This window comes from Mustela erminea, chromosome 18 (genome assembly GCF_009829155.1).
Source record: "Mustela erminea isolate mMusErm1 chromosome 18, mMusErm1.Pri, whole genome shotgun sequence".
NCBI lineage: Eukaryota > Metazoa > Chordata > Mammalia > Carnivora > Mustelidae > Mustela > Mustela erminea.
In genome coordinates, this window is record NC_045631.1 from 43,772,966 (window position 1) to 43,795,268 (window position 22,303).

A 22,303-nucleotide genomic window follows, 5' to 3' on the forward strand; every position below is an offset into this window, starting at 1 on the left:
GGGCATATAATCATCCAATTTGGAAACCATACCTTTCATGAATGTTCTTTTAACTTAATTACCCTTGGGAAGGAAGTTTATGTTTAGTGGTATGTCACAAAACACAAAGCTTGGATAGAACTAAAAAAATGGACCCGTCCATAACTTCTTGAACTCTGTGGCCTAAATTAAAACTCTGGATCTTAATTTCTTTTAAGAAGCTGTTTTCTGGTCCATTGTGTCAGGAGACCCTTCATTATACAGTCTGGGGATCCCTCAAATTCAGGAGAAATTTAAAGGCCCAAAGGAAATTTCAAAAGACATCTTTAAAAGATGTCTTTTCCTGGTGGCGATCTTCTATGAACCTTTTCTAACATCTGGTTCCAATCAAACATTGAGAAATAGAAACTCAGTTTTGGAGGGCAGTGAAACAGAGATTCAGAATTTTCATTCTATAGTGAAAGCCCTAGTTCAATGTCAGTTCGTCAGTTTAAATATCAAATATACACTCTATCCTATTCAGGAAATAAAGTTCTACATAGATAAAATCAAAATACAAAAAAGATGACAAGGAACGTTCCAAGGAATGGAAGAGTTTGCCATAGAAAATGCACATTAATATTACATTTGATAAATATTAATCAACTCAAGAATCTCCCCACCCCCCTCAAGTAGAAACATTTATTCAGCAAAGGTAAATGCATGAATTTTTCAGGGCCTCATCTCAAGCTAAGTGGAAACCTACAAGTTTCCTGGAACACAAGTCCAACCAGAAAGGTTAAAGCAGAAACAGGTTTACTTCCTACCTATCTTAAATAAATAAGTAAGCAATCAAGCTGTAAATACAATACTAGAGAACCAGAAAAACACTAATTTGAGTACTGAAAAAAGGGAGTAATTTCAAAGAGCTCTAATAAAGAGCATTTTGTAAGGCTTCTGTCAACCTTTTTAAAAGAAAAAGGTAAGCAATTCAGCCAGGAAAATAGAGTTTTCGGGTGGGGGTGGGAGAGCAGAAAAACTGCAATTCAGGACAAGCAAACTATGGCCAACCACAGGCCAGTCCTGGCAACAAAATGGGAGAGGTCCTTCTACAGAGGTAAAGAGGAAGTTTGAAGGGATTTATTCATTTGTGGGGCGCCTGGGTGGCTCAATGGGTTAAAGCCTCTGCCTTCGGCTCGGGTCATGGTCCCAGGGTCCTGGAATCGAGCCCCGCATCGGGCTCTCTGCTTAGCAGGGAGCCTGCTTCCCCCTCTCTCTGCCTGCCTCTCTGCCTACTGTGATCTCTGTCTGCAAATAAAATAAATAAAATATTTTTTTAAAAAAATAAAGATTTATTCATTTGAGAGAGAGTGAGAGAGAGGGCGTGTGCGCGCACGTAAGGCAGGGGGAGGAGCAGATGGATGGGGAGAAGCAGGCTTCCCGCTAGGCAGGGAGCCCCACATGGGGCTCAACCCCAGGACCCCAGATCATGACTTGAGCCAAAGTCAGTCAACTGACTGAGCCACACCGGCACCCAGCTGGGAGATTATATATATATATATATATTTTTAAGATTATTTATTTATTTATTTGACAGAGAGGGATGACAAGCAGGCAGAGAGGCAGGCAGAGAGAGAGGAGGAAGCAGGCTCCCTGCTGAGCAGAGAGCCCGATGCAGGACTCGATCCCAGGACCCTGAGATCATGACCTGAGCCAAAGCAGTGGCTTAACCCACTGAGCCACCCAGGTGCCCCAGGGAGGTATATTTTGAACAAAAGTTCATTGGAGGAAAAAGTGAGTTTGAAGTGGTGGCAGCCTTTCATTGGCTGCAGGTGAGGGCAGCTTGCTGTTACTGGTCTGAGAGGAAATCTTCCTTCTTGCTGGAGGAGGCAAGCCAGGAGGAGTGGGAGTACAGGTGTGAAAGCCTTCCCTTCCTATTTTCCCAACTCCAATTTTGAGTTAAATTTCCTTAATACATTTTCACTCTTCCAACAACCTATGAGAGGTAGAGAACCCATATATGGAAGCCCAGTAAATTTCAGAAGGTATAATTAAGATAATTGGATCCCTCAAGTCAGAGAAGCCTATAAAGAATTTAATGGCTTGAACTGAGTAGGTTTGCAGCCCATTTAAATTGTTGGACCACTAGTCCATTAGGAAACTGGAAAAACAATTCATTTAACATAAATGTGAGCATATACAATAATCCCGCAGTGATTTAATTATATACTGACATGGAATGATATGATTGCTTTCTATGAAGAATTAATTCAGAGTTCTCTCTGGCATTGAGACTTTGCCCCGAAACACTTTGAACTTTTGGAAATACGTATTTTATTTGCACTTGAAGTTTTAGTTGAAATCCTATTTCTTTTATCACACAAAACACTTCTTGGGGGAAGGCTGATTTTTTTCAATGGAACTGATTATTTTTGTTACAAAACAATATGTTTAAGCATGTGTAAAAGTATAAAAATGGTTTCACTAATGTAACTGAAGAGTACCACATTGTACATTGTCTTCCAGAGTTGCAAACCAAAAACAAAAAAACCTAACCTTACATATTTTGGAGAAAAGTGCATTCTGCACTAATTCTTAAGAATGGAATAGGTTTTAAATTGTTCCTAGTTATATAAAAGAATGCTCTTTTTTAAAAGAGTTTAGTTAATTTGAGAGAGCACACGCTGGGGGAGAAAAGGAGGGAGAAGCAGATTCCCTGCTGAGCATGTCCTGAGCTGAAAGCAGAGGCTTAACCAACTCAGCCATCCGGATGCCCCTCAAAGAATATTCCTAACTATTTTTAAAAATCCAATCATAGGGGTGCCTGGGTGGCTCGGTTGTTGGGCGTCCGTCTTTAGCTCTGGTCATGGTCCCAGGGTCTTGGACTCAAGCCCCATATCGGGCTCTCTGATCAGCGGGAGGCCTGCTTCATCCTCTCCCACTGCCCCTGCCTGTGTTCCCTCTCTTGCTGTGTCTCTCTCTGTTACATAAATAAAATATCTTAGAAATATATACTGGGGCGCCTGGGTGGCTCAGTGGGTTAAGCCGCTGCCTTCGGCTCAGGTCATGATCTCAGGGTGCTGAGATCGAGTCCCGCATCGGGCTCTCTGCTCAGCAGGGAGCCTGCTTCCCTCTCTCTCTCTGCCTGCCTCTCCGACTACTTGTGATTTCTCTCTGTCAAATAAATAAATAAAATCTTTTAAAAAAAAAAAAAGAATGGAATAGGTTTTAAATTGTTCCTAGTTATATAAAAGAAAGCTCTTTTTTAAAAGAGTTTAGTTAATTTGAGAGAGCACACGCTGGGGGAGAAAAGGAGGGAGAAGCAGATTCCCTGCTGAGCATGTCCTGAGCTGAAAGCAGAGGCTTAACCAACTCAGCCATCCGGATGCCCCTCAAAGAATATTCCTAACTATTTTTAAAAATCCAATCATAGGGGTGCCTGGGTGGCTTGGTTGTTGGGCGTCCGTCTTTAGCTCTGGTCATGGTCCCAGGGTCTTGGACTCAAGCCCCATATCGGGCTCTCTGATCAGCGGGAGGCCTGCTTCATCCTCTCCCACTGCCCCTGCCTGTGTTCCCTCTCTTGCTGTGTCTCTCTCTGTTACATAAATAAAAATATCTTAGAAATACATACTGGGGCGCCTGGGTGGCTCAGTGGGTTAAGCCTCTGCCTTTGGATCAGGTCATGATCTCAGGGTCCTGGAATGGAGCGCCAATCAGGCTCTCTGCTTAGCAGGGAGCCTGCTTCCCTCCCTCTCTCTGCCTGCCTCTCTGTCTACTGGTGATCTCTCAAATAAATAAATAAAATCTTAAAAAAATATATATATATGCACAAATGGCCAATAAATGTATAAAGAGATGCTTCAAATCATTAGTTATAGGGAAATACAAATCAAAAGCACAGTGAGACACTGCATCATACTTTCTATAATGGCTACTATTCAAAAAGAAAAGGAAAACAAAAAGTGGAGAAATTGGAACCATGATGCATTGCTGCTGATGGGACTATAAATGGTGCAGCTGCTGTGGAAAGTTTGGCGTTCCTCAAAATGTTAAAAAGAATTACCATTTGACCCATTCCCCTCTAAGGCATATACCCAAAAGAATTAAAAAAAAAAAAGACATCAGATAAATGTACACTGATATTCAGAGCAGCATTATTCACAATAGTGAAAAAGTTAAAACATACCAAGTGTCCACCAACTGATAAATGGATAACAAAATGTGGTATACATGTACAGTGAAATATGATTCAGCCAAGAAAAGGAATGACTTTTTGACACATGCAACAATACTGATGAAACTTAACGATGTTAATGAATAAGACAGCCACAAAGGGACAAATATTTTATGATTCCACTTACGTGAGGTACCTAGAATAGGCAAAATTCTAGTAACAGAAATTAGAATTGAGGTTATCAGTGGATGGGGGAGAGGCAATAGGGAGTTATTGTTTATTGAGTACAGAGCTTCTGTTTGAGATAATGAAAATCAACGGCGGTGATGGCTGCATAACCCCACTGAACTGTAAACTCGAAAATGACTAAAATGGTAAATTATATGTGTATCTTACTATAACAAAAAAGATACATAAGAGGATTCATACTTTTTCAAAATTCTTTTGGGCACAATGGGGGAGGGAAGGGAGTTAGAGCTCCCTCAAGCAAGGGGAGAATGAGCTCCACATCAGCAACTTTAAGGGTAAGGTAGGGAAAGAAATTTAATTGATACAGCCACCTCACCTGGTCAGCTTTCTTTCTTTAATTTTTTTTTTTTTAAAGATTTTACTTATTTATTTGACAGAGAGAGATCACAAGTAGACAGAGAGGCAGGCAGAGAGAGAGGAGGAAGCAGGCTCCCTGCTGAGCAGACCCTGAGATCATGACCTGAGCCGAAGGCAGTGCCTTAACTCACTGAGCCACCCAGGCGCCCCCTGGTCAGCTTTCTTAAATCAAATCTAGGCAGGCATCCAAAATAACTCCCGCAACAGAATGGACCAATAAAACTTGTCCCCCTATATTATCTCCATTTACTTTTGAATTAAAACATCTTCCAGGATGCCTGGGTGGCTCAGTCAGTTAAACCATCTGCCTTTGGCTCAGGTCATGATTTCAGGAGCTTGGGATCGAGTTCCACATCCGGCTCCTGGCTCAGCAGGGAGCCTGCTTCTCTCTCCGCCTCTGCCTGCTTGTGCGCTTGCTCTCTCTCTAATAAATAAATAAAATAAAAAATCTTCCACTTCATTGAGCGCTTCTCAAGTTTTGATTGTAAACAAACACCTTATAGGCTTTTGCAGGGTTTATGATTCTCATCTTCAATATTTCAACGCCCACAACACTTAGCGTTTCTCTATCATATCTCCAAATGGGACTGCCCATGTAAATGGCGTCTGTGGTGCAAGTTGGCGTGAACTCTGTTCAAGAGTTACATTAACACCAAAACGCCTTCACCCTCGTTGTGGCCTCGGGCCTAGAACAGAGCGTGGCTCTCTCTCGGAAGGCGGGGAATCCCAACAACACCTAACTCCTTAATGGGGTTCCTCACCTTCAGAAAATGAGCACGCCTATTATTCTCTTGGCCGCTCCAAAGGATTCTGGGAGTTAGGGGAGGGACTAAAGGACAAAAATGAAATACGTAAAGTGCACAGCGATAGGTGAAGGATTATCAACCAGTTGCTGAGCGAATTGTCATATCTTCCTACCACCTACATCACTTCTCCTATCCGGTAGGCCCGCGCTCCTTCCTCACCTTCTACGTCCACCCCTTTGCTGCCCCACTAGCCAATCATCGGACTGCTGTTTGCCAGTCAGGGCCAATCTCGAACAGGTTTACTTTGAGCGGGAAAGACTCTGAAGCTGCGGAAGAACGAAGTCAGCTAACGGCCCCCTCTTGGCTTTCTCTCTGGGTGGGTGGGTGGGTGTGGGTAACAGGCCCTGGAGGCGGTTGCCCATTGGGTGGGCAGCGGACCAATGAGGAGGTGCGAAGCGGGGGGCGGGCCTCACAGGAGGGAGTAGGGTGGGGCGGGGCAGGCCGGTGCGGGGTCGCGTGCCGGGTCGCGAGCCGGGGGGTAGGCAATGTAACGGCCTCTCCCCCCACCCCTCCCTCCCCGCTCCGGCCCCCCACCCACAGACCGGCTCCAGGCAGCGCCCGGGGCGGCGGCGGCGGCAGCAGCGGCGGGGTGCGGGCTGAGGGAGCCGGGCCTCGACGCCCCCCCTCACCCCCGTACCCCAGGAGCTGTACCTAGTCCAGGAGGAGCTGGGGGGCCCCATGGAGGTGAGAGGTGGAGACACCTGCCCGCCCCCTCAACCCCCCAGGCCCGAGGGAGGGACTTGAGGTAACCGGTGGGGGTGGTCAGGGTCCGGGAGGCGGCCAGGCTTGGAGGATGGCGACGGTGAGGAGCCACAGAAGAGCGGGCGCGTCCCCTGACGCGGTTCTCTGAGGAGGCCGCGGCCGGGCTGGAGAGGGCCGGTCGCCGGGGAGAGCCCCCGACGGGGCACCCGGACCGCGGGGCGGGGGCGGGGACGGGGACGGGCGGGGGGGTGGGTGCGCGGCGACCGCCGGCCCCGGCCTGGGGGGCGCAGCGCGGGCTGACTGGACGGACGGGACGGACTGCAGTGGCCGCAACGCCAGAGCAGCCGCTGCCGCATCCACGTCAGGTGGCCGCGGCGCTGAGGCCGGTCAGAGTGGCCGCCGGCGCGGGTCTGTCAGGGCCGTCGAGGGCCGCCTCCTGGGGTCGGCCCGCCGCTGGCCGGGAGGCAGACAGGGAATCCTGGGGACAGAAGCGCGGGCCCCGGGATCGGTGGCGTCGGAGTGGATTCCGAGTTGAGCGGAGCAAACAGTGGCGGTGTAACAGCCGTCCGTCCGTTCCAGCCCCGGCTTTGCGCTGCGTGACGCCTCTCCCGCTTCCTACCCCTGTCTTGTGCAGCCCAAGGTAGCGTTCCGTGGAGGTGCGAATCGCTGCTGGAACCTCGGTGCCGACCCCAGCAGTAGACTAACGGATGTGTTCAACAGCGTGATGCTGACTGGCTCCACTTCCTTCTATGATTGCTACAAATCGCAGGTCCATCCTTTGTTAAGAGGATTTTTTTTCGAAATCAAAGTCGTTTACCCCAGCCCATTCACTTAGGTTTTACATTGCTGCAAGTGTAGGGACCAGAAAGCCAGTAACATTTTCTTTCTTTCTTCCCTTTCTTTTTTTCGGCCAGTAACATTTTCAGTAGAGTCTGCACAATACATATTTTGCTTTGAAAACAAGTTAAGGAAGATTTTTCATTGATTCTTGTTATCATTTTGTCCTCAGTGTAACGTGAGGCCAGAAATATAAGAAAATCCCTGTTAGTAAGACCGTAAAATAGTTTTTCCTTCAAGCATTTATTACAAGTCAGTACAAACATAATTTTGATCATCTGAAGGCGAAATTTTCCTGTACTCATTCATTTTCTGGCTTTAGCAGTGTCTTAGATTACATGGTGCCTTTCACCTCACCTAAAACACTCAGTTTTATTAATCATACTAAATTAGGCTTAGGGTAGTGTAAATCATTTTCATTTGAAATTATTTAACCAGGACATCAGTACTGATATTGTTATACTTTGAATTATGACAATATCCCAAAATAAATAATTTTCTTTAATCCACATTACAACTTTGTATAATATTACATCCACTGTACAGACTGCGAAACTGAGGCTGAGAGAGCTCCTTTCGTGTTCCCAAGTGGAACACAGGTCTTTTCACTGCTAAGACCAGCATTCCACTGTTCTCTATAACGTTTATACAGCTCCTAAAATTTACTTAGACTTAATTTCAATCAGTTAAGTATAGCAGGATATAAGTGATACATTTTGCAGTTATTCATTCTGATTAATATGGCAACCCCAAGCATTTGCATATTTAATTCCCATAAATGTTTTAACTAAAAAGGATCTAGATATTTAAAGTATAATTATGGTCAAATCCACCATGTTACTTTAGCTGTTTCTTTTATCCTAGAATACCTAACTGAAATCAATCTTATAAAGGAGTTAATTTTTCTAATCCTCAAATCTTATTTAATATGTAAAATAAACTTGAAAGAATGGTTTCAAATACTGTATATCTTGTTTGATATTGCATAATCTGAAAATACTACTTTTAAATCCCTGTCTCAGAAAGATGAACAATTATTTCTATCACTTTGGATGTTTCATACCCAAAAGAGAGTTTAGGTGGGCCTATGATAAAGACTTGAGAACTGGGATACCTGGGTGGCTCAGTCTGTTAAGCAGGTGCCTTCTGCTCAGGTCATGATCCCAGCATCCTGGGATGGAGTCCTGCATCACACTCCTTGCTCAGTGAGGAGTCTGCTTCTCTCTCTGCCTCCTCTGCCTGCCACTTCCCTGCTTGTGCTCTCTCTGACAGAAAAATATAATCTTTAAAAAAGATTCAGAACTAAAGGAATAAAATCTGAAAGTTTCTAAAGATAAAAGCCTTTGTAAAAGTTATTGCTAACTAAGAAATTCTGTAAAAGTACTTTTTTAGTGACACACTTAGTAAAATTACTTTGGTACCTCGGTTTCCACAGCTTCAGAAGAGGCAGCATGATATATATAAACATTATAATGTGTAGTTTTCAAATAGCAGTCATAACCAGAATTTAAACAAATGGTTGTCAAATATTTGAGATTCTTAAAGTTGAGTGATTGGAAGAGATTTTCATATTTTTTTGCTATAGTATAAACTCTGTTATATATTTAAAGAGTTGAATTTCAATAATGTCTATAATGAACAAAAATTTCAGAATACTTTGATCTAAGTATGTCTTCTCTCTTTATATAAATTTTGATTAAGAGTATAAAAACAATTAGAAAATATTTTCAGTCAGGATTATATTTTATCAATTTATAAGAAAATACCATTTCTACTGTGTCTGGATATTTATAGTTATTACATCTCAGGTTTCATTTGGAGAGTTAAAATTTGTGAAACTAAGGGAGACAAACCATAAGAGACTCTTAATCTCAGGAAACAAACTGAGGGTTGCTAGAGGGGAGGGGAATGGGAAGGATGGGGTGGCTGGGTGATGGACATTGGGGACGATATATGCTATAGTGAGTGCTCTCCATTATGTAAGACTAATGAATCACAGACCTATACCCTTGAAACAAATAATACATTATATGTTAATTTTATTTTTAAATATTTTATGTATTTTAATATATGTTAATTTTAAAAATTTTGTGAATTTATACTTTCAGTCTTCCTTAAAGAAACATTTTCTAGAATAAAATACATCGAAGTTTAGTCTTCATTATTTGTTAAATTCATTCTACTATATTAAGTATCTAAAATTATTTTCCCGGAACATCAATCCCTTTTGGAAAGAGGCAGCATTTTATTTTTTTAAAGATTCCATTTATTTATTTGACACAGAGAGAGAGAGCACAAGCAGGCAGAGCACCAGACAAAAGGAGAGGGAGAAGAATGCTGCCTGTTGAGCAAGGAGCCTGATGTGGGGCTCAATCCCAGGACCCTGGGATCATAACCTGAGCTGAAGGCAGATGGCTAAACCAACTGAACCACCCAATTGCCCCTTGAGGCAGTACTTTAAATCAATAAAATCTTAAAATTCAAATTTTTTTTACCTTATTTACTCAAAGTTCATTCTAGAAGTATCCACAAAAAGAGAAGAATGAGTTTGTATTTTTCTTCTAATTGTAGTAATAGCTATTAAATTTCTAAAGAGATCATAAAATTTTATGTGTCATGTCATTTTTATAATATCTCTTGGAAATAGAAAGTAGGCTGAAAATTGAAGATACTACTTAAAAGGTCCTACAGTAGGAGTAAGGCCTTGAGTTTGGGTGTAGTTTTACCATCTATCAGCTCAGTAATCTGTAGCCTCAGTTTCCCTCTTTTTAAAGTAGAGTACTTAAGTCACAAGGTTGAATGAATATAATGTTATATGAAATTTCTTCAAAAAGTCTATGTAAACATTCTACATAAATATGAAAAAAACATTCACTTTTTTCACAGATTGCGGGCATTAAGACCAAATTTTGTAAATGATTACTTGAAAATAACACTGCTGGTGTCCACACAATTCTCATCTGTTCAGAAAAGTTAAAAGTGTGGTAATTGTAGGTGTTTCATACCAGGGATAAGCAACAAGTACAGATCAGATCTGCCCAGTGCCTCATTGTATAAACAGAATCTTATTGGAACACAGCTATGCCCTTTACATATTGTCTTTTGTTTGCTCTGGTGCTAGAAAAGCAGAGCTAAGGAGTTTCAACAGAGACCTTAACAGCTAGAAAAACCTAAAATATTTATTATTTGTCCCTTACAGAAAAAAGTCACCAACCCCTAGTAGAAAACAAACTTAACTGGTAAATCTAGATTTTAAGTCTTCCAGCACTTACACATGGGCTGTTACCTCTAATTTCTTATTATTTCACTAATATTTTATAATAAATGTAATTTTGATGTGTCTGATATGCAAATATGTCTTTAAAATTTCAGAGTGAAGACAGTGTTGACCTAAGGCAGACCTATACTCCACTTTCTTCATCAACAGAATATTCAAATTCTGTAGATTCTTCACTTTTCTATGCACCATGGTCTACTTATGGAGATGATATTAAACAGCCTTCTAATTCTCAGATCAATGTAAAGAACAGGTAAATTAATAAATCAGATTTTTCAGGCTAAATGAAGTTCTTTTTAAGTTTGATTACATGGGAACCCAGTTGTATTAGCTCTTTTTTCCCTATATCAGGATTTTAATGTCATGGCATTATAATTCTGTGTTTATTAAACTTTTAGAAATCCTGGGGCGCCTGGGTGGCTCAGTGGGTTAAAGCCTCTGCCTTCGGCTCAGGTCAAGATCCCAGGGTCCTGGGATCGAGCCCCGCATCCGGCTCTCTGCTTAGCAGGGAGCCTGCTTCCTCTTCCTTCTCTCTCTGCCTGCCTCTCTGCCTACTTGTGATCTCTATCTATCAAATAAAATAAATAAAATCTTAAAAAAAAAAAACTTTTAGAAATCCTGAACTGAGCAGATTTTGTGTATAATTTTTAGCTCATTACTTTTTTTATTCATTAGAGGCAATCCTTAGTGCGTACATATTAAATTCCTCTTTCTAAGGATAACTTATATAAATGAGTTATAATTTTTTATCTATTTTTTTCATCCAGTTCTAAATTTTTAGTAATTATTTCCTTCACAAGTATACAACAAACAGGATTTTATCAAATATAAGATACTTTTAGTTATTTTTCAATTCCATTAATAATAAAGGCCTACTCTATGCCAGATCTCTCATACTGGGAATACTAGAATTAACATGGCAAATATTATCCCTACCTTTAGAGATCTTACAATGATGATAATGATGACTATGATGACAGTGACTTCCTGGGCACAAGTATAGTGAAGTTTAAAAAAGTGTAGGATATTTTGGGAGCCTGTTGCAAAAGAGGGAGTGCCATCTACTGTTACTTTAATTATGTATAAGAGAGCAGTTGAGGGGCGCCTGGGTGGCTCAGTGGGTTAAGCCCCTGCCTTCGGCTCGGGTCATGATCTCAGGGTCCTGGGATCGAGTCCCACATTGGGCTCTCTGCTCAGCGGGGAGCCTGCTTCCCTCTCTCTCTCTCTCTGCCAGCCTCTCTACCTACCTGTGATCTCTCTCTGTCAAATAAATAAATAAAATCTTTAAAAAAAAAAAAAAGAGCAGTTGATAGAAGTTCATACATCTTTTTTTTTTTTTAAAGATTTTATTTATTCATTTGTCGTTCAGAGAAAAGCAAGAGCGAGCACAGGCAGACAGAGTGGCAGGCAGAGGCAGAGGGAGAAGCAGGCTCCCTGCCAAGCAAGGAGCCCAATGTGGGACTTGATCCCAGGACGCTGGGATCATGACCTGAGCCAAAGGCAGCTGCTTAACCAGCTGAGCCACCCAGACATCCCAAAGTTCATACATCTTTAGTTTAATTGGAAAATAATTATTTTAAAAATCTTACATGTTTATTCTTTTTTTTTTAAGTAAATTTTATGCCCGCCATAGGGCTTGAACTCAGGACCCTGAGATCAAGAGCCACATGCTTCACTGACTGAGCCAGCCAGGCTCCCCAATTTTTAATATTCTTTAATTAATAAAATTTTAAGTGGCTCAATCAGTAGAGCATGCGACTCTTGATCTCAGGGTTGTGAGTTCAGGCCTCATGTTGGATGTAGAAATTACTTTTTTTAAAAAGATTTATTTATTTATTTTATAGAGAGAGCATAAGTGGGAGGGGCAGAGGGAGAAGGACAGAATCTTAAACAGGCTCTGTGCTCTAAGCCCCATCATGGGGCTTGATCTCACCACCTGAGGTGAAACCAAGAGTTGGTCTCCTAACCCACTGCATCACCCAGGTACCCCTAGAGATTACTTTAAAATTCTTTTTTAAATGTTAAAAATTTTAAAGTTTTAGTAAGTTCTATAAAATAGTGATTTTATTAGAAAGACATATATAATTCTATAAAAATATTTTTAAGTTGCTCTATGTCATTGAAAAAATTCAGACTTTACAGAAATACACGAAAGAAAGCAGTTGTTCACCTTAATCTTTAACACTTCCCAATAATAACTATTAATAGTTTAGTATATATTACATTGAATTTTTTAGATAGATACTAGTATATTAATATACAAAAAACTTCACATTGAATCTTTTTGAAATAATACAACATAGTGGAGAAAGCATTAGACTTGTAGGCATACCACTTGTTCAGCAAGTATACAGTTTGGCAAATCAAATACACTTGCAAAATACAAGTTTTTTTAAGATTTTATTTATTTGACAGCGAGAGAGATCACAAGTAGGCAGAGAGGCAGACAGAGAAAGAGGGGGGAAACAGGCTCCCTGCTGAGCAGAGAGAGCCTGATGCGGAACTCGATCCCAGGAACCTGGGATCATGACCTGAGCCGAAGGCAGCGGCTTAACCAACTGAGCCACCCAGGTGCCACAAAATACAAGTTTCTTAAAATCTCAAATCCTCATTCTTCAGTAGCTTAATGATTACTAATTCTTGCCCATCCTGTGTTATGAAGATCAGTGAAATGTTTAAGTGTTATCCAAATATAAGGTATTTTTATTTCTTAAATACCTAACATTGTGAAGTGTTAGAAATAAAATGTGAGAAAACAAGAAGTTACAACCTAAAGCAACATACTACTTCTAGGAACAAATTACTTTAAATACATAGGAGGTAAAAAGGACTAATTTTGATCTTGTGGTTTTTACATTTTGTATTATTTAGTGTTAGTCACAAGGTACAATTTCAGGTACATGGAGTTCCAGTTACTTTAGTAAGGATTTGGGATAGCCCACAAATCTGTTACATTTAAGAGACAACTGCAATAGGTGTGGTATCTAGGATGACCATATCACATTTCACTTTTTAAATCCAACATTTGGTCTAAAGAGTCACAAAAATAGAGCAGCAGATTTGTATGGTTTTCAAATCACAAATGAAGAAACTGAGCAAGTGTTGATGGAATAATGTATAATGGGACCAGATATGCTTTTAGAAGGAGCCATGGAGCCAAGCCTGTCTAAAACATCATAGGTCAGAGATTTAGCTCTTGGAACCTAAAATGAATAGCATGTGTTTTGGAGAAATAGGAGTTAAGCATACATCGTGAATTAGGCGTAGGATTTGAAATGAAGGAGAAACACTTATGTAGCATAGGCACTATGCTGAAGTGGAAAATATTCTTGAGTTCCCATTCCCTCTTTATTTGAAATGATGGTATAAATCCAATCCAAATATTTTATAGGAAAATAAGGATATAATAAGTCTGGAAATAGAAATCAATATATTGTATTTCAGTATGAGGAAAAGAATTTACATGTGATATTCATTTATTTTTAGGATTCAAACAGAAAGAAATGACTATGGCAGTGAAACAGACTTATATGGACTTGTGTCTAATATTTTGGAAGAACAAGATAAGTCACAGCCATATTTTGCTGAGGGGTTAGTATATTATATAAGCCGTATGGTATATAGTAAGCTTTTAAATTCACATATACTAGATTACTGTATTTATTAGCTTTTATTCTTATTTAATAAAGGATCATCTGATGATAGACATCTTAATTCACATATTTGTATCTAGCAGCCTTGATTTTTCTGAGGTACTTGCCATACAATTGGAAGTTTCATACTAAAGTTTAATTTGATCTTAAGAACTTTCATTTGGAAAATTATTCTTGCATAATTCAGAGCTTTTTCCCTCAAGTTTATGAGCTAAATTTTGGCTTAAGGAATATAAATTCCAAAGAGCTTTTATAGATATATCCTAAAGAATGAAACTATCATTAGTGCTGTGTAGAAATATGTATGGACTTTATTCATATGGTAAAAATTTTTTAAATACATTGTTTTTTGGGGTGTGGAAGCCATATTACCCAAATACCCTATTTCATAGGTAGGGAAATGTGCAGCACACATGTAACCAATTAAAATATTTTAATTTCAGTAATACTTTCAGCAAAGTACATCTTTTTCATTTAAAAAGTTGCTGTCAACTTTTTTGTATTGTATAATAACTTAATTAAAGGAGAAACTTACTTTGTTTTCTGCTTACTATAGATAAACAATTCTTGTAAGATCATGCAGTCACCAGCCTCAGGCCTTAGTTAATGCCTCTTGGGAAAGTATAATGTAGACATATTAAGATTAAAATGCATATTTATGTAGCATGTGACATTTCAAGTGATAGAAAATTATTTGGATGTTACAGTAGTTTATAAGGCAAAATTAGAAAGGATTAGATAGATAGTGGGGCAGTGAGGAAAACCTGTCCTACCTTTTCCACTAAGGCAATAAAGTCATTTAAAACCTAAGTTGTAATTAAATATATTTACTTGTTCTAGGACCTGCTCCTCCAATTTAAAGTCAGTTTGGCCAATGAACACAAGCAGATTTGCAGATCACCATGACCTCTTAACAGAAACCAAAAGGCCAATAGATACAGCCATCTCTCAGCAAGCTTTTTATAGTGGTGAATCTGTGTCAGCAGTGGAAAAGCAATACCTGCATAATAGTAATCTAACACCACAACAAAAAATAGATGAACTTTATCATGGATTTACTGGTTTAGACCTTGAAGAACAATGGATGTACCCCTCACGAAGTGATCATTCTAACTGTTACAATATCCAGACAAATGATACAGCTAAGACAACATTCCAAGATTATCCATTTGTCAAAAACTGTTTTACATCACAAACTGGTCTGTCTGACATCATGAAAGAAACAGGAGTTGATACTTATCCTTATGGAAGAGAGAAAATATGTGCTAAAGGTCTTGAAGCACCATTACAGCAGAAAAGGGCAGAGATGTTTCTTTCTCAATTTAACAGATACAATGAAAACACAGATTATTGCAGATACCCAGAATATGTTCATCCTAATAAGGCTAAGATTAATAAGTGTTCGAATTTTAGTGTCCAAGATAGTAAAAAATTAGCCAATGGCACACCTGAAACACCAACTGTAGAAGCAGACACCTACACAAAGTTATTTCAGGTTAAACCAGCAAATCAGAAAAAAATGGAGGAGACAATACCTGACCAGCAGAATTTCACATTTCCAAAAACCACACCACATCTGACAGAAAAGCAGTTTGCAAAGGAAGCAGCATTCACTGCTGATTTTGGCTTAAAATCAGAATTTGGACTAAAACCTCACACAGCTTGTCCAGCTAATAATGATTTTGCTAATGTCACAGAAAAACAACAGTTTACAAAACCTGACCCCCCAAATTCTGAGTATTTTAAATCTGTGAATTTATTACCAAACTCAGCAACATCTTCAGGAGGTATCAACTTAAACAGACCAACTTGGATGAATGTCCAAACAAAAAATAACACTCCTATTCCTTATCGGAATCAAGGTAACTTGATGAAATTAAATAGCCACTTAAGTGTAGCTTCAAAAGGTTCTAACCATTCTTCAGATTTCCCCCAACTGTCATCCACAAATTTAACCCCAAATAGCAGTTTATTTCAGAAGTATTGCCAAGAAAACCCTTCAGCATTTTCTAGTTTTGATTTCAGTTACAATGGTGCAGAAAGAATTCAATCTGTCAATCACATGGAAGGACTGACAAAGACTGGAGAAGAAAATCTCTTTGAATCAGTTACTGATAAAAAAATAAAGCAACCAAATGGATTTTGTGATAACTATTCAGCTCAGCAGTATGGGATCATTGAAAATGTAAACAAACATAATTTTCAAGCTAAGCCTCAGAGTGGACATTATGATCCTGAGGAAGGTCCAAAACATTTAGATGGCTTATCTCAAAGTACATATCAAGATCTGTTGGAGTCACAGGGTCATTTTAATAGCCACAGACAGGGAAGTGGAGACAACAATATTAATAGCCGTGTGAATCGCACACAGGCATCATGCTTTTCTAATAATTATATGATGGGAGATTTAAGGCATAATCAGAGTTTTCAACCACTTAGTTCAAATGGGTTTCCCCTAAGATCCACTCACCCATTTGGCCATTCAGTTGTTCCACTGTTGGATTCTTATGATTTGTTTTCTTATGATGACTTAAGCCATTTATACCCTTATTTTAATGATATGATGTATGGTGATAATTCCTTTTCTGGTTTCGTGCCAACTTTTGGATTTCAAAGACCAATTAAAACCCGTAGTGGACCAGCCAGTGAACTTCATATTCGACTAGAAGAGTGCTATGAACAATGGAGAGCATTAGAAAAGGAGAGAAAAAAGGTAACACAAAGCTATCCTTATAGGAGTAATTTAGGATGTTCCCTCTGCCTGTCTTCATTTTATTTGAGTAGTTTAAGAGTACTCGCCTCATTTCTAAGCTGAATTCTTCTGTAATGTACCGTATTTATTAAGTCCATGACATTAAGGAATTAATTAGATGACTTAAACTTGAAACTTAAAAAAGTAGTTGTTTATGTAAAGTTTATTTTGCCTTTGAAGTACTTTTTCCTTAATGGGTTAAAGATATATTTTGGGGGGTGCCTGCCTGGCTTAGGATTGTGTTTGAGTAGTAGAAACTACTTTTTTGTTTTTAAAGATTGTATTTATTTATTTGACACAGAGAGAGATCACAGGAAGAGAGGCAGGCAGAGAGGGAGGGGGAAGCCGACTCCCTGCTGAGCAAAGACCCCCCCCCTCCCTCGCAGTGTGGGCTTGATCCCAGGACCCCTGGATCGTGACCTGAGCCAAAGGCAGTCCTTTGACCAACTGAGCCACCCAGGCACCCTTAAGAAGTTCTTTTAATTAAGTATTAAACTGTCAGAGCCTTTGGGTATTTTATATGCATTAAATATGACAGAAAAATATGGTGGTATTGTGGTTTGGATTTTTTGCCTTTTAAAACCAAATGGGAGGCTGGGTGGCTCAGTTGGTTGTGTCTGCCATCGGTTCAGGCCATGATCTCAGACTCCTGGGATCATTGAACCCCCCCACCCCCAAAAATCAGGCTCCGTGCTCAGTGGGGAGTCTGCTTCTCCCTCTCCCTTCCTCCACTGGTGCTTGCTCGCTCTGTCTCAAATAAATCTTTTTTTAAAAAAGAGAGAAAGAAATGGAAACAATTTTAAAGTTGTGATTTTCAATTTATTTCTTAGGCCTAGGAGAAATGTTATTCAGTTTTGAGTCATATGTAGAAAGTTCAGCATGTAAAAGTTATATAATTTTTTACAGACTGAATTGGCCCTGGCCAAGAATTACCCAGGAAAAAAAGTATCCAGTACTAACAACACTCCAATTCCAAGGCTAACCTCCAACCCATCTCGAGTTGATCGCTTAATTGTGGATGAACTTCGGGAACAAGCCAGAGTAAGCTGTAAAAACACCCAATAATGGATTTTTTTAATTGTTCGATAAAATTTTAAAACCAAGGTTTTGAAGGAGTTTTAAATTCACATTTATGCATAACTCTTTAAATATATACTTTTGAAAGTTTGATCCTAGAACTATGATTAATATTTAGGGAAAGGGAAATTGCACCCCCTTAATTATTTTTAAAGTAGGTTTTCTAACTTAAATGGTTCCTCTTTAAGAAACCCAATTAACATAGAGCTAATGCTCAAGAAGAGAATTCTAAAGTAAAAATAATTTTGAATATTATCTATATGGAAAGTCCCATTTCTTAGACACAAACATTTTTTCTAGCTTGATGAGTAAGCTGGTAAATAACAGGTAATTACTGTATTTCATTTTCTTAACCCTGTACTCTTGATTTATTTGACAAACACTAAGTATATCCAACAATGGATTAAATATTGAAAAACTGAAAAATACTGAAGGATATGTGTATGCATAATTTTATATAATACTCCTGTTTTGGAAAATTTATGTATCGTTTCAAATATAAAGAATCCTGATGTTAGATCATTTTATGATTTAACAAATGATTATTCCTGTTATTTCCTTTGTAATTTCAGAATTTTCTAGAATTTAATAGAGCAGGCTGTTCTCTTATTTGCAAAAAACAATGTTAGATCTTAAATTTGCACTTACTGTCAGTAATGTGGAAATGTTTGAATGTTCAGTTTTTTTAACTGTTGCTTATTCCCAGATTACTCAAATAAGTAGGTACAAAAGATTGACTTTACAGCTTTGTTTTCCCCAGCAGGGAAAATAGGACACCATAGGCAGTTATTTATTAGATGAATATTATTGTCCTCATCTCTATTCTGCTTCATTGAAGATTTGTTCTTACTTAAAAGACAGGGCAGTATGATTATATGCCTTATCAAAATTTAAAATGTTTCCCTCAGGTTGTGACTCTACTAGGCAAAATGGAACGTCTTCGAAGCTCTCCCCTTCATGCCAATATCTCTACTGCTCTTGATCGACACTTGGAGTCCATTCACATTGTACAGTCACGGAGAAAGGATGAAATTGTTAATGCTTCAAATCGGCAAAGGCAAGGAGTTCCTAGATGCCAAGATGACAGAGGTATAAGTGTTAATACATATTCTTTTGATAAGGCAGTGAGATCATTTGAATGTTGTTAAAATCAGATTCTGAGGTTAAAAGGTTGGATTTCTAAAATTTACACTTAGGTGAAGAATAAATCAGTAAATGATGCCCATATAATTTACTCTGAAAGTACTTTGATCAGTTTTGTTAATTTTACCCATTTAATTAACTCTTGTCAAAGTCTGTTCTACCCAAAGCATAGTCATTGTCCTACAAGTAAGAAATAGAGTACCAACAATTTTAAATACTAAGCCAAATACTTCAGTCCAGTCAATAGCCATCCTTCTTTTGTAAAAATAATGTTTGAACATTTAATAGCACAACATTGGGCTTTTTAAGAGTTAAGGAATATATAAAATGTATCTAATATGAACTGACCCTTAATTTTTTTTACAGATGTTTTTGCCCTTGCTTCAGCGATTAAAGAGATGTGTGTGGCTACTCGGAAAGCACGCACTACCCTGTGGTGTGCACTGCAGATGACCTTGCCAAAAACAGCCAGTACAGCTGGCCAAACAGATGTGGAAAAGGCTTTACAAGATATAGTGAACTGTGAAGACAAAGTCCATGAAAACATAAATAGTAGCAATCCAATGAACCAGAGAGGTGAAGCAAACAAACATTAAGGAAATGCCAGCAGAAAGAAGAATAAAAAGCTGATAAGTAAATGTATCAAGACATGCTAAAAAATTTTAATGAACTTGTCAAACTTGAAAAATTCAATACATTAATTTTCTTTCAGATTTAAAGTTAATACCTTAATGAAGTCTAACTTCTATTTAAAAATCTTCTATTTGGAATGAATCAGATATAGTTTAAAGTGAACTCAAAGGGAAAGTTGACTACTCTAGGAGTTCCGAGTAGCCAAAACTAACAAGTTTAAGTAAATTAAATATTTCTTAACAGCTAAAATATTGCTTAAACCCATTCTGCAGTGCAGGTAAATGCAAATGTGAAATTGTTCTAGAAGATAAGTTTCATTTAGGTCTGCCTTAGTAAGTATAATTCCAAATAATGAATCTAAGTGACTGTAACCCAATTATGGCTACAGTCTAGTAACCAAGACAAGTTTTGATTGTGATATAAAAGTGTTTTCCTTACAAAACTGGATAATACCTAGGAAACAAAGGAAAACAAGGATGAACCCAATATTCATGTAAAAATTTAATATTTAAAATACTACCATATTTATAAATTTGAAATCTTAGTGCCTAAGTATATGGAGGGAAATGCATCTGATTCTCCTAAATTAGTGATAAAAGTGCCAGTGTAAAAACCATGCAAGTTACTGAATATAAAACCTGTTCAAATCATTTGTGTATATTCTTTAAAATTTAATTATACTATCAATTATTACATATTTCCAATTTTAAAGTATTTAAACTGAATCAAAAACGAAACATTTCCTTTATCTGGATCTTTTAGACTTGATGCACAGTGACTAAAATAATGACTATTGTTTTAATACCCTTAGTTTGCTGCATTTTATGAGGGTATCACGAAGTTCTAAAGTGTATTTTTTTAAGGTTAATCTTTAGTTTAGTTTGCAATTGGTTAGTGTATATTTTGTGTAGTTGTGTTCATTAGTTTGTTCTGTATTTTTTTTAAGAGCTCTTGAAAGCTTGGCTTTTTCTGTTTCTCATCACTTAATATCTTTGTATGAAACCCGAGTAATTTATTCATTAATATGAAATGTTGGTATTATGTGACTCAGAAGATCTTGGGTTTTAACATTTCTAGCATGAGTTAAACTATAATATAATGTACTGATGAAATTTAATTGAACTATCCTTGACTAGAAACACTGATGTTTTAAATGTTGGTGTTTTTCCTAGTTTTAGAAATCTTGGTATTAAAGAGTGTAATCACACCACATAAATTTTCTTTAGATGATGTGCGGAAGAAACTGATTGAGAATGAATGCAGGAGTAACTGTAGGGAGAAACATTTCGATCACTGATATGCTTTAGAACTACCCAAATGAATTACATTGAGGGTAGTCAAATAAAATAGATCACCCCACCACACTCACTGCATAGAAAGTGGTTAAGTTTGACATAAGACATGTTGGATGTTATGAAAACAAATATTGTACTGAATTTAGTCTCTCAGGAAGAAATTAATAAATTTGTTGAAAATATATGGTTTGGGTTTTTTTACATTTTTGTATTAGTTTCTAACCTTAATTGTCACACAGGTCAGAAAACCAAATTTCATTTCACTGATAAGAACTGGCACTGAGTTTTAAATTTCATTAACATAGAAGTAAGAATGTTGGTAGGCTAACCAATGCCATTCAGATATCCTTGCATCGAACCTGACCTCCTTCAAAGTTGAAGGTTTGGTTTTTGTTTTTGTTTTAAGATTTTATTTATTTGAGGGGGAGAGTGAGAGAGAGCATAAGCAGAGAGGCAGAGGGAGAAAGCAGACTCCCCAAAGAGCAGGGAGCCAGGGACCTAGAGATCATGAACTAAGCCAAAAGCCAAAGGCAGATGGTTACCCGACTGAGCCACCCAGGCACCCCAAAGGTGAAATTTTTGCTCTGCCTTTATACTAATCCAGGCAAACCAGAATAAAAATTCTGGGAAAGTTTTAACATGACAGTGGTTAGAAATAAAACACTAGTCCATTAACAAAAACCAAACACAAAAATTCTTTGAAATTCTGTTAATCACATCACCCTGTAAATAATTCATACATTAGTTGGTTATTCCTTCTATGGCATACGCTCTTAACAGATGGTTCATATGTATTGGACTTCTGAATTACAACCTATGAGAACAAAAATAACATCACACATAATTTGAAGTGAAACTAATAAAACTGATGCTCTCCTCATTTTTAATCCAAAAGAATTTGGTATACTTAATTTTTTTAATAGACAAAGTGATTTATATAAAGGTGGTTAAAAATTATATATCCTGAATCATACAGGCATCCTTACCACTTGAGTAATCTGCTACTATAACGTTTTGGAGGGTTGGAAATTAATGAAAAAGATTTTGTTATTAATAAAAAGATTTTGTTTACTTATTTGACAGAGATCACAAGTAGGCAGAGAGAGAGAGGGAAGCAGACTCCTTGCTGAGCAGAGAGCCCGATGTGGGGCTCAGGGCTCCATCCCAGGACCCTGAAGGCAGAGGCTTTAACCCACTGAGCCACCCAGGTGCCCCTGAAATCCCTATTTTGCCTAAAATGTCAATCATACTACAGAAGATAGAGTTTAAAATTTGCCCTTTGCAGTATTGAACATTTTAAACATAAAGGATTAGCAGCATCTGAATTAAGTGAATAACCTTACTCAAAGCCTCATGAACTGATCTTTTTTTCCCATTTAAACATTAGTTC

The 22,303-nt window shown here is 38.4% G+C and overlaps 1 protein-coding gene across 4 annotated transcripts; it reads left to right on the top strand.

Annotated features, from left to right (window-relative positions):
- The first annotated feature begins 5,841 nt into the window (after positions 1–5,841).
- On the top strand, positions 5,842–21,150 carry MEIOC (meiosis specific with coiled-coil domain). Of its 4 annotated transcripts, none has more exons than XM_032322235.1 (9): positions 5,842–5,860; positions 6,085–6,228; positions 6,881–7,015; positions 10,456–10,613; positions 13,847–13,951; positions 14,854–16,726; positions 17,672–17,806; positions 18,751–18,931; positions 19,352–21,150. In XM_032322235.1, the coding sequence occupies exons 2-9, from the start codon at positions 6,223–6,225 to the stop codon at positions 19,579–19,581; spliced, it is 2,823 nt and encodes a 940-aa protein (XP_032178126.1). In that variant the 5' UTR covers positions 5,842–5,860; positions 6,085–6,222; the 3' UTR covers positions 19,582–21,150. The 4 variants fall into 4 exon arrangements, with proteins under 4 accessions (XP_032178126.1, XP_032178125.1, XP_032178127.1 ...); XM_032322234.1 differs by lacking the exon at positions 5,842–5,860 and adding an exon at positions 5,889–5,932; XM_032322236.1 differs by lacking the exons at positions 5,842–5,860; positions 18,751–18,931; positions 19,352–21,150 and having other exon boundaries at positions 5,969–6,228; positions 14,854–16,725; positions 17,670–17,744.
- The last annotated feature ends 1,153 nt before the right edge of the window (positions 21,151–22,303 follow it).